The 15,815-nt window shown below is 42.5% G+C and overlaps 1 protein-coding gene across 9 annotated transcripts in view; it reads left to right on the top strand.

Annotated features, from left to right (window-relative positions):
* LOC102783746 (adhesion G protein-coupled receptor L3) overlaps window positions 1-15,815 on the top strand; it is a 257,526-nt gene that overhangs the window by 197,771 nt on the left and 43,940 nt on the right. For all 9 annotated transcript variants that reach the window (XM_087837411.1, XM_087837393.1, XM_087837405.1 and 6 more), the window contains 2 exons: window positions 3,337-3,542; window positions 6,685-6,861. In XM_087837411.1, coding sequence (XP_087693537.1) covers window positions 3,337-3,542; window positions 6,685-6,861 — 383 coding nt within the window. The remainder of the gene's footprint in view (window positions 1-3,336; window positions 3,543-6,684; window positions 6,862-15,815) is intronic.

Raw genomic sequence — 15,815 nt, 5'->3', positions numbered from 1 at the left:
TTTTTTGCTTCTTCCACTTGTGTCATTGCATGGGCCTCCATTGGTTTTGGAGGAATTTTATCACAGATGCTGGTGAATAACTTTCGCTTTGCTACCCCAGTCCTTTGTTGGTCTGCATATAAAGCGCTTAGATCTTTCTGCAGCCTCTGAATAAGACCCTGGCTGTTGAATTAGTTACATTCAAGCTCTGCCACTAAACTGTAAATGAGGCAGTTAGACTCTATACATAGATATCTTTGGGAGCAGTGTCGCCCCATTTTTAGACTTTTATTATCAGCTCATGCAAATCAGAATCGACTCAAGCTGCGTCCCCGTGTCTGTGCTGGATGACTAAGTCCACGTCCAGCCGTGCCCAGGCGGATCATTATAGCAGGGTGGCGAATATTTCCCCGATATGCAGTTCCATAGCACCCAAATTGTTTTCTTTTCATCAGAGTGAGTGATCTCAGACACGGCGGGAGGGAACTTTGAATGCACAAAAGTGAGACAGCAGGAGGCAATGGGGAGAGGAAAAAGGAGGAAATGATTAACAAGAAAAATGGTTGCCTTTGTCAGTGCCAATAGGAGTCCTGTTTTTTTTATTCAAGTCTGATGATTTCTGAATGATTTCTGCTTTTCTGCCTCGTGTGCAGCCATATTTGTAGCTCTGTCTGTTGTCTGTACTATGTGCTGCTCTGACTTTAGATTTAAGAAGCTTTGTTTAGTGAGTGGATCCATTCGTTATCACTTTTAGCATTTTTTCTCATTTGAGTGTGCTGTGTGAGCGGTATAAATAACATGACAGATTATCATGTGCATTGTTTTCACATTATGTAAGGACTGCACCCTAGGTTTGTGGACACAATCTAAAAAAACATTGAGTATAAACCATTTTAAACTATAGTTCAGATACCTCGGCTCTCTGGTGCAAGAAAAGAAAGTGGCATCAACGGTGGAAGTACACTCAAGAATCGTTCAAGCGGCAGCGCCGGCTTTCGCCTCCCTCCGATGGTGCATCTGGAAGAAGACAAACGTCACCCTCATCACTAAATCCGCCTGTACTGCACACTGGTATTGCCCATTCTTTTCTATGGATCCGAGACCTGGGTCATAATCAAGCACGACCTCAACAAGCTCGAGGTCTTCCAAATGTGCTGTTTGCATTAGATTCTCAGAGTGTCGCTCGGTGACCGTCTCAGCAACAGCGTGATATCTAGTCAATGTCACCAGCAGCCCTCGATGGAAGAGCTGATCCAGAAGTGACGACTTCATCTGCCGCATGAGTAACCATCGCCTGCCATATCGCCTTCTGCTGTAGCAGCACCCCACTGGAGAATCAAGAGTGATGCGCCCAAGAAGACTTGGATCAAGCAAATTGAAGATGATCTTAAACAACAACGTCTCATCCTCGAGCAAGCAAAGGTCAAGGCCAGATATCACAAGGCCTGGAAGTGCATCGTTGACCAAGATGGAAACCCTACGGCACCCACTGCGACGTATCGGCTTCGGGCGACCTGTCCTCCTGACCGCCAGCTAGGGAAAAAAGAAGAAAGAAATAAAGAAACTATAGTTCAATGCCAACATGAAGATGTCCCGTGAGCAAAGAAATTATTTTCTAAAACTGACCCAGGTGATGTTTTCTTCTTTGAGCTTCTGTATCCGGTTGTTAAGTGATGACGTGACGAATCCTGCTTCCGGGCCTAAAGTAGTCTGTGTTTAATATGGCTTTTGTGTTGTTAACATGTTTAATGTTTTGTATTTTCTTCTATTTAATCTCAAAAAGCTCCTAAAACAGTCAGTGATCACTGTTGACCTCCCTCGGCTTTTATTACTGCTAATCATTTATTTAAGCTCAGTTTTTAAAACCTTAGGATGTAACTACAGCCCAGCCCATGCAGCAGTATATGAATGACTAACCTCGTATTGTGGATGGATTATCTCAGTTGTTCTCCTGGCTGAAGTTTGGTCCTTTTACAGCATCCTGCCATGCGATTACATTTGTTCCTGACCACCGAGAACACTCACGTTAACTTTTATCGAGTGGAAAAAAAGTTAGCTTGTTTATATTATGCTAACATAGCTGTGTCGCTAGTGGTCACGTAGCACATCATTATATACCAGCTAGCCAAACTTCAGTAACCCTACAAACGTCACTTCTGTTTAGTTTTCTGTCTTCATTTATGTTGGAAGTGATAACAGAGTTGTACGTTTTAATTTGTTTCCAAAACCCCGCAGTCAGGACATGCTATATTGTATTTAGATAGAAGCTAGCGAGCTAACTTCCTGCTAACTTCTAACTCCGTTAAATGTCATAAATTCCGTTTTCATGGATGCCTGGATGTTAAACTCAATTGTTACACCTGGTAGAGCAGAACGCTGATCATTTTATTAAAGATGAAAGACTTTAGACAGTTTTTCAACTCTCAGTAATGCCATAGTGATCGTTTGATATATGGACCTGCAGCGGAGTTTAGGCCCAGACACGGCTAGTGACGTCAGACTTAACGACCAGATTCTAATTGAATATAAGCACAGACATCCATCTGCAGGCTGTAGCTGTGAATAGATTAAAGGAATTAGGTTATATCAGTATCAGTTGACCGATATTGATATCGACCCTGTTGACTGATACTGATGCTGGTGATAAGGATGCCATTGGCCAGTACTTCTCTGTTGAGTCAGATCAATTTTGTTTTTGGGAAATGCTTCAAAAAAAAATGTGATGAAGAGGAGAGAAGATTTAATTTTTTGTCGTTTTTTTGTAAAGTACAGTGAAGATTTTTCAAAAAGTCAAGAATTAAAAAGTATTGGTAACAGTGTAGGATAAGAATATAAAAATGTAATTTTGCCTACTCATATCATGAACACCTGGGATTTTACTTTGTCTTTTGCACTTGACGTCATAATCAGTCTTATTATGATGTGGAGCTTCCAGGCAGGACCACAGATGAGGTTTTTGGAATTAGTTAAGGAGGCCTTGTAGAGGGTTAGTATGATAGAAGAGGATGCTAAGGATAGGGTAGACACACGGAGGTGGATCACCTGCTGTGGAAAGAAGAAGATAAAAAAGATCCTTGAAGCTGGTGTTTCTCCAGAGCATTTCTCTTCAGTGTTTTGATTCAAAGCCACTGGTTGAGGAAGTTTTAGCCAATAGTCAAAGCACTCAATCATCACTGAAAGCGAGCAGAAGTTTACTGTCTGAAAACATGTTTAGCTTGGAAGACCGGCCAGTGACTCTCCCATCAGTGCCCAGCCTTACTGTTTGTGTGTGTCAAAGGTCTATTTTAAAATGAAGTGATACCCCATGCAGTGCGTTCTTTAATCAGTGTGAGACTGTTCATAACTGTCCTCTTGCAGGTGAAATCCGAATAGCGTTCGTCCTGTACAAGCACATCGGGGTCTATCTTTCAACTGAGAACGCCAGCATGAAGCTGGGCAGCGAAGCCCTGGCCACCAACTACTCTGTGATCGTCAACTCGCCGGTCATCACAGCCGCCATCAACAAGGACTCTAACAAAGTCTACCTCTCTGACCCGGTCATTTTCACCATCAGACATCTGCAGGTAATTCTGTGCGTCAGCATGTTTGTGTATCCTAGAGATGGGTTTCACTTTGATGTCAGTGCGTCTGATTTCTTCATTCACGTACAAAAAAATGCACTTGCACGTTCACTTTCTTGATAGCACCTGTCATCGCGATTTCCTCTATCACCGAAGCGCAACAAAACGTACAAATCCCATCACAAACCCGGGAAAATTAAGCGAATGTGAACAAGTTTTATTCAAGGAAAGGTGTGGAAAATTAAATTGTGGAAAACAACGTTGCTCACAGGGTGATGGCAAGAACGCCTTGTTGTTTATTAGTCTGAACAGCAATCTGATCTCCTGAACAAATATCAGTCATATTTGGCCTCGATGGAGGCTGCTTAGTCATTGTGGGGAGTCGTGACTTTTCCCTCTTGACTCCATTATCTTCTCCACACTCTGCTACCCTCAAAATATCCCTGTTTTGTCTGCAAACAACGCCTTCAGCTATTACCGGAGATGTTGAGCAACCATAGGAGAATTGCGGCGGGTCTCGCATGTGGGAGGGACCTGGAAGAAAGAACAAAAAAAAAAAACCCAGAGCGCAGATGGAGGGAGGGAATAAGAGAAAGGGACGATAGCTTATGGAAGTCAAAAATTAAGTGGTGGGGAAATGTCAGGGGGGCAATGTCAGCGCAGTTATTGCTCTGACTCACCTGCCTTAAGTGTAATTTGTAATTTGGACTGCAGATTCACTAATTTTACTGTTGCTCTAATGTTAGGGTACTGGCGCTTTTTATACCCTTTTCTAGCTCAGATCAAGTCATTTCAATAAAAAGTGCCCTTTTGGAAAAGCTTCTCCTGCTTGTAGTCCTGCAGTGTGCCAAGAGAGCCGCCTCGTCTTTTCCTCACGTAAATGTGCCCTCGCCAAAATAAAAAGATTTATTTTTAAAGCAAATCTCGTCCTCATGAGGGCCTGTACAGTTAATCGCATGATAGTCATGATTATAATCTCGTCTTCCTCCGTTAATTAAATTTGATTGGTTGCATTATTATATATATAGTATTGACTGCTGCATTAAATCGAGAGCTCGCTGTTCTTGTAAACCAAACAGAGGTGCTGCTGAATGAGCTCTTCGTTTAACGGGTCTCTATTTGCTTATTATTTTCTGGTGTGATAAAACTGTAAAGACTGTGATATGTGAGTACTACTCTGCTCATTTACAACTCCATATGTTTGTTCTTGGATTGCTCTTCTTCCTCTAGGACACACACCAATCAGGTATAACGTTATGAACACTGACAGGTGGAGTGAATGACGCTGCTTATCTCTTTGTCATGGCACCTGTAAGTGGGTGGGATATATTAGGGAGCAAGTGAACATTTTGTGCTCAGTGTTGATGTGTTAGCAGCAGAAAAAATGGCCAACTGTAAACATTTGAGGGAGTTTGACAAGGACCAAACTGTGATGGCCGGCACCAGTCTGCAGTGGTGATTATCTATCAAAAAGGGCTCCAAGGAAGTGTAGGGGGCTGCATAGCTGCAGACCAGTCAGGGTGCCCGTGCTGACCTCTGTTCACCACCAAAACCATCAACAATGGTCACGTGAGCATAAGAACTGGATGCAGTGGAAGAAGGTGTCCTGCTATGTTGAATTGTGTGTGTTGCTTACCTGGGGAACACCTGACACCAGGATGCATTATGCAATGTGATGCTTCAAACCTCGGGTCCTGCCGTTCATGCAGATGTTACTTTGACACCACCTACATAAGCACTGTTGCGGATCATGTGCACCCTTTCATAAAAACTGTATTCCCTAATAGTGGCCTCTTTTATCAGGATACCAGAAAGCAGGAATGGTTCAATTTGAGGAGCACAACAACGAGTTTGAGGTGTTGACTTTGCCTCCAAAAGAGATCTCTGCAGATCGGTCCAGTTAAGCATCTTTGGGATGTGCTGGACGAAGGAGTCGGATCCACAGATGTTCCACTTCACACCTTGCAGGATTTGTTGTTAACATCTTTGTGCCAAATACCACAGCAACGCTTCAGGGGTCTCATGGAGTCCATGTCTTGACTGGTCAGGGCTGTTCTGGGAGTAAAATGGGAACCAGCACAGCATTAGGTATTGGTGTATTTATATGGGCCTTAGTACAGCTACAGTCCATCCACTGTGTGAAACAACTTGAGGTACATAGCAGCTTCATGTAAACTGAATCCAGCCACTGTATAGTGTAGGCATTACATTACTTCTATATTAGGCTTCCATACTAAATCAAAGGTACTTGTCTTATAGCTCCACTAAGTTGACTCTAGCTCAACTTTGCCCTTGAAAATTAACATCTAAACCATGCGGTTTTGGATGACTGGTCTTTTGAGATGATGATGTGTCCTCTAGTTATGGTTTCGCTTCCTTGCCTCGCCACTTAATGGGACCAATTAAAGCCATTAATGGGACAGAGGGTCATCCTACCTCCTCTCCGTGTAATATTTAACGCAGGGTTTGGGTGTGTGAAGGGTAAACTCAATCAGCGGCAAATTTACATTCGCAGAGGATAAACGTTATTAGACTAATCACCCTGCAGCGTGTGAAACTATGAAAAGCTGCAGCATCGCCCAGCATCTCCAGCAAGAACGCAGACGCGTTTAACCTTGGAAGCTGAGGGTCGCTGTGGAAAGGATATCGCGCGTCTCTGTGTGCACGCTCGCTCTTTGTTTTCGTAGCTACAAAAGAATTGGGCTCAAGAGGAAGAGGCTGTTGATGTGTCTATTTATCAGCAGCTGCGTTCTGTTGTGCTTGTCTGTTACTCAGCCTCAGTGTTGTGGGTGACTTTTATGAAATGGCGAGCAAGATGGCAGGGAGGCGTGCCCGTCATTAGGACCGGAGCCCGGCACAGACAGCAGTGGTGCCCATTAAGCTGTGGGGCAGCTCACTGTCACGCAGTGAAAGTTAAAGAGAAAGGTCAAAAAAGCACAATGGATGACAGGCAAGGGGGCCGCTTGATGCTTTATGACAGCAAAAACACCTGCTATTCACTTTACAATGGATATGGATTGCATTGGGGAGAAATTGGACCCTTTTTTTGAGGATGTTTGCTCTGAAATTAAAAGTAAAGCAGAAATAAGCCAAGCAAATGTGCGATTAACTTCAAATCCCTTTGCTGTCTTTCCCCCCCGAACAGCAATCTGAGGAGAATTTCAACCCCAACTGTTCGTTCTGGAGCTACAGCAAGCGAACCATGACTGGTTACTGGTCGACGCAGGACTGCCGCTTGCTAGGCAACAACAGGACACACACCACATGCTCCTGTACACATCTGACCAACTTTGCTGTCCTCATGGCTCACGTGGATGTAAAGGTGAGCCTGTTTTTTTAACTTGTTTTATCCTCAGAAACACATTGATCCGTCGTGGTTTACACAAGCGACTCCTTCCGACGTGGTTTGCTGGCGATAAAAAGCTGGTTCACGTCGTATAAAGTTGATATCTACTTTGGAGTTTGTTAATATATGTTTTATACTTGCTTTGCTTTTCAATTTAGCGGGGAATCGACTGCCAGCTGTTTTCTGACCTTTCACAAGACTTTTGTCTGCTAACATTTAAAGTACCCGCATTCATACGCTTTTAAACAATGACCCTGTGTCAGTGCGTATTGATTGCAGCCATCTTAAATCTCCATTTGTGTGAAGTAACCCAATATGTGATGGCTCCACTGTGTTGTGTTGTTTTGGGTTTTGTGAGCAGCGGCTTTCAAAAATGCATTTTATGCTTTGCCTTCATAAATAATGATTTGTTTTTGGCCTTCAAGCCTTTGTTGAAGCTCTGTGAATGGGCCTTGGTCGATGTAGTGCTAAAAGACATGTGTTTTCACCTGTCCTTGTACGGTCTCTCTCTTAAAAAACCTCACATGGGAGCTTCTCTCCACTTCAAAATTCCACTTTCGATTGTTCCCGGAGGCAGTTAGCCTAGCGTAAAGACTGGAGGCTGCTATCCTGGCGTTGGACAAACTTAGAGGGGTTAATGGAAGCTGTACAAAAAAGTATAAAAGAATAGTGGATGTGAGATTTTGGGTGACGTTAATACTGTGCATGTTGGAGCTGGCAAATAAAAAAACGTCTTTTTGCGTGTCCAGCCACGAAGGAAGCCATGTTTTAGTTCTGATGTTGACAGACAGCTTAATTATTTCTGTCACAGGAAATTTAGGAGCTGACTGCTGACAGAGCAGAGTAGTTTTTGGTATCTGTTATGGCATCTGTCTCTTCAGAGTGTCTCTTATAATTCAGCGGCAGAAAAGAAATATACACTCTGTCTGCACCATTCCAGCTGGCCCCTGTCCATATAACCACTAGATCTTCCTTCACCTTCCCGTCTTTCCGAGTCTGATTCCATCTTGCTTTTTTATTGTAGTGACAGAGCATATATCTAAGTTTTAAAAAACTAAACAATTATTCACATAATTAAAAAAAAAAAGTTAAAAAATGTTAAATCTTAAATGTAGAGGAATGTGGCATAACCTGAATTATTGAACATAGCTGGCCAATACCACAGAATTAAAGTTATTAAGACTAATAAAAACATTTCTCTTGATATGTCAGTCATTCAGGTCTTGGTAGTCCTAAGTGTTTGAGCTGAAAGCAACTGGGCTTCTTTTATTGGTTCATGAAGACATTTGTACCCCTGTGAGGAATCTTGGAGTTATTTTTGTCAAGGATATGTCCCTTAGTGCGCATATTAAACAAATATGTAAGACTGCCTTAATTCATGTTTGCAATATCACTAAAATTAGAAACGTGAAAAACTAGCTTGTGCATTTATTACTTTTAGACTTGACTGTTGCAGTTCATTATTATCAAATCGCTCTACAAACTCCCTGAAAAGACTTCAGTTGAGCCAAAATGCTGCAGTAAGATGACTGACATGGACTAGAAAGAGAGAGCATATTCATCCCATATTATATTCTGTTCACTGGCTCCTTCCCCTCACATACAACATCTTGAATAATCAGGCTCCATCTTATCTTAAAGACTTCATAGTATCATATTATCCCAACAGAGCACTTTCCTCTCAGACTGCTGGCTTACTTGTGGTTCCTAGAGTATTTAAAAGTAGATGTAAAAGGAGGCAGCGGCTTCAGCTTCTGTGGAAACAGCTCCCAGTTTGGATTCAGTAGACAGACACCATCTCTACTTCTACGATTAGGCTTAAAACTTTCCAGTTTGATAAAGCTCATAGTTAGTGCTAGATCAGGTCACCCCGAACCACCCCTTGGTTATCGCCCCACATCCAACTGGTCACAGCAGATGGCCGCCCGTCCCTGAGCCTGGTTTTGCCAGAGGTTTCTTCCTGTTAAAAGGGAGTTTTTCATCCCTACTGTTGTCAAGCGCTGGCTCATAGGTGTTGGTCTGGATGTTGGGGTTTTCTCTGTATTATTGTCGGGTCTTTACCTTAATATAAAGCGCACTACGATTAGGGATGGGAATTGATAAGATTTTCACGATTCCGATTCCATTTTCGATTCTGTTTAACGATTCGATTCTTTATCGATTCTCTTATCAATTCTTTTTAAAAAAGGAGAACACTAAGGTCGAATAGCTTAGAATTTTGTTTTATATCTTCTCTTTGAACAAGACAGAAATTTAGGAGTAACATGGCCTTACAAACCCAACAGTGAGATCTTAAGAGATCCACAGCCTACGGCTCTTCAATGGGGTGTCATGGGGTCCCCAGGAAAAAAAATTGTAAATGTAAAATAAGAAAATAAATATTCTTCTGTAGCAATAATTACAATTACACAAGAATATCCAGTAATGTCCCTGCCTCCAATTAAACACATTCACTTAATAAAAATCGGGGGCATCTGCTGTGGCAAATGGGTGCAAGCCTTTGACCACAAACTTAGTCACTGCTCGGTGACATTCGTCTATCCTGGCCTGAAAAGAGACGCTACCGGTAGACTGCAGTGAGAACTGCCAGCATCTGAGCCAGCCAGACTTTGTCTGTCTCTCTCATCATGGTCACCTAAATGCACAGTAATGGCAGGTTTTGTAATAGGCAGATCGCGCTAACATAATATGAGAAACCCTTTCTGCACTGTTAGTTGATTATTTACCTGCTGCATTAACGAGAGAGGACGTGCAAACGTTACCGCTGCTGCTGAGTTGAGATTCAGGAGTCCGGAGCAGAATTAAAAACACGACATTCATTTAAGGTCATCGCGTGTCTTAGGAGCAAATGCTTTTGCATATTCGCAGTGTTTCCTCGCTTAAATGAAAAAGTATAACCAAACTTTTGAGCCTTTGTGCCACTTAGGCGCCATGTTTCCTGCCAGGTAAATGACGCTGCGCAATGTGGTGACGTCATTCGAGGCGACTGGAATCGATCGTTTGCAAAAATGGCAAACAATTCCAATTAATTGAAACAGTGGGAACCGGTTCTCAACAAGAACCGGTTTTCGATCCCCATCCGTAACTACGATGACTGTTGGTGCTATATAAATAAAATTGATTTTATATTTGCTTCACAACCAAGAGGCTTCTTTAGTTCTAAAAGCCATTGTGGTGTCCCAAGTTTTGAACCTCTGGTGGGGTCCTGCGAGTCGTCATATGCAAGGTGTGGGTCATTATGGTCACAGAAGCAAATGATAAAATTGACTTGATGAACTAGAACAAGGTAAGGATGTTGTACCTTCAAACATTCTCCAGAAAAATATATTTTATGTGATTTATTAAATAAGAATAGTGATAAAGTTAATACTCTTCTGTCAACAAATTGTAGTATGCCAATCCCCCTGGCATCTGCAACTTCTTGTAGAGGTTTTCAACAGTTTCTGACAACAGCTCGCTAAATAACTTTGACCACTTTTCCGAGCACAATTCCTTCAGTTACAAGATGCCTGAGGGTTATGTTGCATGTACAGCCGGTTTCAAATCTCACCACAGGCTTCAAATAAAAAGATTTTTTACTGAGCAGGCCATTTCCTTAGCCCTCTCTTTCTTCCTTTTTTTCAACTATTCCTCAGTGAATGTGCTTGTGTTCTTAGGATCATTATATGTTTCCGCTTTCAGGTTCAGCTTCAACTTTTGGATTTATTTTCAAGGACTCTTCATTATAATTCAGAATTCTTAGCGTTCATCAACCGGGGGAGGTTTCCGTGTCAATGCCTCTCTGAAGACACGCCCGCATATCAAGAAGTCAAAGGCTATTCACTAGAAACGCTTCCTGTGCTCAGAGAAATGTTACGTTTAAAAATCTGTGTTTGCTGATGTGTGTTTCACAGAGAGAGTCGCAGCAAAGGCAGAGAAAGACCAATGATTATAATGTTTAATGCAGATAATATCTCTTCTGGAATATTTTGGGGGCCTCTTTATTTTCTCTTTGTCTCTTTGTGCTCAAAGGAAAGGTTGTTTTCTTTTTCCCATCCACTCCAACAAGATGTAAGGGGCCATTTGTACATCTTTTTCACAATCTAGTACCAATTTCATGCATTTTCAAGGTTCTCCTCCCAAATAGCGGTTTTGGCATCTGAGGAGCACCGCAAAATTGCTGTGCCAAAAGTTGGAACTGCTAAATGGATATGGTAGACACTACTGCAACAACTTCTCCAAAAATTGGCAGGTGCAGCGTCCACCACGATTCTTATTCCCACTAAAATGACACCAACCTCTGCAAAGTATTGCTACGTAACCGTTTGATTCTCAATCCTATCAAAGTGATGGCTGCTTCTCAGACTGCACAAAAGTAGAATTGGCTCTCCGCCTGCACCACGCTTTCTCTCTTTTTTCTTTTTGGGGCTTTGGGAATGTATTGGCAGGTTTCCTGCTGCTGTAGATGAAACAGGAAGCAGGAAACTGACCTGTCATTATATTTGACACAAGCTACAGGTTGAATAATCTTGTATTTTTCTGATACATCATTGTTTTTTTGCACGTGATCTTCACCAACCCTCTTTAAAAGATTAACCTATATTTTAATCAGGTAGCTTTTTGGAGAGGGCATAACTAAAAAAAACTGCAAGCTGGAGGTGGTGGCTTTCCACACATCCAAATACTTTTTTAAATTAAAAAAGTAGTCCATTAAATTTTTATTTCAAAGCTAATACGAGTTTCCTGTGCAGCAAATTTTAACCCACAAATAAAACAAACGCCGACTAAAGAAACGGGCAGAAACCTTAAGAGGTAAAGCCTTTCATACACTGGAAGCGTAAAATCCATGCAAATATTTTGTATGTTAAATATCTTTTGGACAAACTTATTCTTAATGCAGCCGTTCACGCTGTCTGTGTAACTTCTATTGCATTTATCTTTTTTGCACCAAGCTTGATTTTTCTCAGATTTATCCGATCTGAACAAACAGGTGTGACTAATCAAACCACTACATTTGATAACAAGTGTTCTCAGAACTCAAAACGCAAACCTCTACTGAATATACAAATAATAATAATAATAGGACTGTTTTACCTCACTTAGCCAGACGCTGCTCCGGGACAGTCAGCTCTCTGAAATGATTTCCCTGCCTCCTCAAACATGGTTTCGACTCTGCCAGCTAGAGCTCAAAGTCTCGCACTAACATCTTCAAATATGTACTAAAGCATTAGTGATACAGCTTCAACTCCTGGATCAAACCATGAAATTTTCCCTGTTGCTGCTTTCTTGTGAGAATTCGATGAACCCAGAATCTCAGCTTCTTCCTTTTCTTGTGGAGAAATGTCTCGACCAGTTCGCCGTGGCTTGATGTCAACTTTTTTCACAGTGGTTTTTTTTTGTTGTTTTTTTTGTTAGGACAAATTTTTGGCAAAAATACAAAATGTTCAGTGTGTATATATGTTACATGACAAGTTTGGATACAAAGTTTAGATATTAGAACACAGAGCAGCAATTCCTATTGAGACAGCTCATCCCGAGCAGCACAGGCACCCAGGAAGAGGATCTCACAGCAGGCCTCAAGCTGATGGAAAGCAGGCACACCCAAAATCCAGGAAGGACACCAGCTGGCACAACCAGGGCGCTGGTTCGTATACCCAGTGGCATCTGCACCATATTGGTGGAGAATAGTCGTCAGTGATTGTTTTTGAAGGAGAAGAGTTCACACTGCACGTTGGAGTATCATGTAATACCATCGTGTCCTATCTTTTGGCTCTCACGCGTCATAAAATGCTGTCTTTGTTTGGTGTTCTGCTTCTAAGGGTGATTTTTAATAAGAGAAAGTAGCTAAGTCACCATGTTTTGGGGTTTTTTTTCTTCTCACTACACACATAACCCACACAGAGTCTTGTATGGTGTGGTTTACTTCTAGCTAGAGAGAGCCACTGTTTGTCACTCAGCAGCATGACTTTTGGACCCACTAAGCTCCCTGCAGGGTGAGTCTGGAATAGTGAGGGAGCCACGAAGAATGGGAGCCTTCTCGCAATGAAAGCAAAGCAGCAGAAAAAAAGAGAAGAAAGGGATGCAGTAAAAGGAGCTCTTTCAGTCAAGGCAATCACTAACATTTTGGAAAGCTTGGCTTGCTTGTGGCACTGCGTTCAGCCGCAGAAAGTGGACAGTAGTTACACCCCGGCTCTGAGTGATAGTGGTTTTTTTCCACCCTGCCCTATTCTTTATCTTTTCTACTTGTACGTTATAAAAGGCGGCTTGTTCCAAGGTGGCTCTGAATTGAAGCCACGGAGGCTTTTTATTTGACAAACTGTCACCGTGCTGGATCTGAGAACACTCTGAATGGAGGGGGAAAATAGGCAGTGTGTGCACGCACTACTGGATATGTGCAAGAAAGAGGCAGAGAAAGAAATTTCATAAACTGAAGAGACTATCTGTTTTTGTATCCATGGCAACAGGACATACCACTGCTCATCTTTGCATTGTTATTACTCATTACCCTCAGAGCCACAGATTGTTTTTGCCTTGTTTATTTCTCAGTAGCATCGCCAAAGCAAAAGGAGGGGAAAAAGAGAGGGAGATCGGCAAGTTGTAATTACAAATTTTCCTTTTGAGGACAGAGACTCACTGCAGTATCACCATCATCATTAACACCCCCCCCCCTTCATGCATGCACACTAGCCAGAAATAATGAGCCTTATATCCACAGACCCACACGTTGGGGCTTAATAAACTGTCATCGGTATCGCCGTTACATTTATAACCCCAAGTTATGATTGCATTCAAAGTCTGCACGTGTCAAATTAGAAGAGGCGAAATGTTTCTGCTTGCCCGTCTGACATTATGAATGCTGTCATTTTTTGTCCTTGACAGCGGTTTGAAGTTGCTGCATGCTTTCGGATGTGCCCAGCAGAATTTCAATGTGGGCTTTCTTTGTTTTGTTTTTATGTTTTTTCCCGTGAAGCTCAAATCTGGTTAAAAAAAAAATTAACACGCTGACTTCATTTTATATGAATGTAGGTCTATTCCTCAAGTGATACATTGTTTCAAAATACAAATCATCATACAATTTGTATGTAATTTCACCTGACACGTGATACAGTCTTTAGTGTCACTCCTTTTAGGCCAAGCATTTGTTACAGAAGCGATACATGTGCACTCTTTTACTCTAAGAGTGACACATTGTAATCACGCTCAACTTGACCATGATGAGTGTGGTCAACGTAAATTTGTATCCACCACTGGAATCTACTGAACAGTATGCGTGGTTAGTAGACACTCTCAGCAGTTTAAATTCCAGACTGTCTCTCATTGGGATTCATTATTTTTGAAGTCAATTAGTTCCTTAGACTAATTCAGATATTGTGCATTCTGAATCACTGAAGAAAATGAGCAAGCCAGCACACAGAGGCCCAACTGTTTCTAGTGCTTCTGGTCAAATGTTCCCAAAACCAATAATGCTTATTTCCATAGTCCAATGTAAGCGATTTGTTCACTGGGTATCACTTTGTAGATGACCACCCAATGCTACCACACACACTAGGCTCCGGTTGACCCCTTAATATATTTACCAGCCTGCCCTGTGTCAGTCAGCAGTATCACTTTCATTGTCAGTTGTTTTATTTTCGCTCATTTCTCCAGCCTTTATTTGGCCCGTCGTAGCAGAATGTCAGTCACTTACATGGTCTCTGGTTGTTGCTAGTTGCTCCCTGTGTAGACGCCGGTCTCCCCGGGCATCTGTCTGGAATGAAAAAAGCGTGTGTGTTTAAGACATAAAAGAAAAATGTGGGGCAGAAAAACATTGGAGGACAAATGGAATGTGCGGAAATGTGCGTCGCCCTGCTAAGTAACATGGTCGCCGTATGACCGGGCCGCCCTTTCGCCGCAGTGAGTAAATTTCAGAGTAAATTACGTCTGCCCACTTTAGAGACTCTTACATGGAGTCCCATCAAGCCGGCTTGTTGTTGTAAGGCTAGGCACAGAGGCACAGTAGATCACATCGTTTGCCACCCTGCCTCAGCAGACCCCCCCCTCCACCTGCAGTAAAAGGAACTTTTCAGCAGTGACATTGTGTTTGGCGACGTCTCAGTCATCATCCACCTCCCAGAACAAAGAAATCATCCCGCAGTAAATCCATCACCCAGGTGTAGATACATTCCCTGCTCCTACTCTCTGTTTCTATAGCTATGTCTCTTTTTCTCTCTTCTTCTTCTTTTGCTGTTTCTTCCTCTCTGACCGGGCCCCTCTTCAATTGAAGGTGAGATTGTGATGGATAGAGGCTGCAGTCGCTGCACAGCCAGCTAGCCCAGGAGACCTCGGGGTCCTCTCGCAATGCAACATGGCCGGTACCACCCACTGCATCGACGGCTCTGTCGCACATCGGGCTGAAAACAAGACTAATGTGTCACACGCACCGCACACCGCAGAGCATGCAAGCGCAAACATCGGCATCTGTTGACACCTTCTGCATAAGCGTCCTTCTAAAGTATAAGGAAATCAGCCTTAGTTTCACACGTCTCCTCTGTCTTGTCAGTAAGAGCATCCACTGTTGTTACAGGCTACAAGGGGAATTGGAAAACACAGATGAGCTCCCCTTTAAGAGACAATTACATGATAATAACTGATAATTTTATGAAGTTGCGCGCCTATAATAAATGAAGCTCGTAGTCAGTCATCTGCTGCCAGTCAATTCTTCACATCACTTCTTCTTCCTTGCCACACTGTCAAACTCAGTGCTGGCATCATTGCTGTAGTCCCATCACCTTCTTGTCTACCTTCTTTGAGCCAATCAGCCTCCACTTTGTTTACTTTAAATCTCAATGCTCTTCCATCATTCTCCCTTTCATACTTTCTTCCTGCAACCCACCTCCTCTCAATCTCCATTTAACCAATGTCACTCATCCAAACTTCCATCTCCATCTTCACCACCACCAGCGTCTAGACCA

This window comes from Neolamprologus brichardi, chromosome 3, assembly GCF_056152115.1.
Source record: "Neolamprologus brichardi isolate AB-2024 chromosome 3, ASM5615211v1, whole genome shotgun sequence".
Taxonomy (NCBI): Eukaryota; Metazoa; Chordata; class Actinopteri; order Cichliformes; family Cichlidae; genus Neolamprologus; species Neolamprologus brichardi.
The sequence above is the reverse complement of the archived record's forward strand: the minus strand, read 5'-3'. Positions and strand labels throughout refer to the sequence as shown.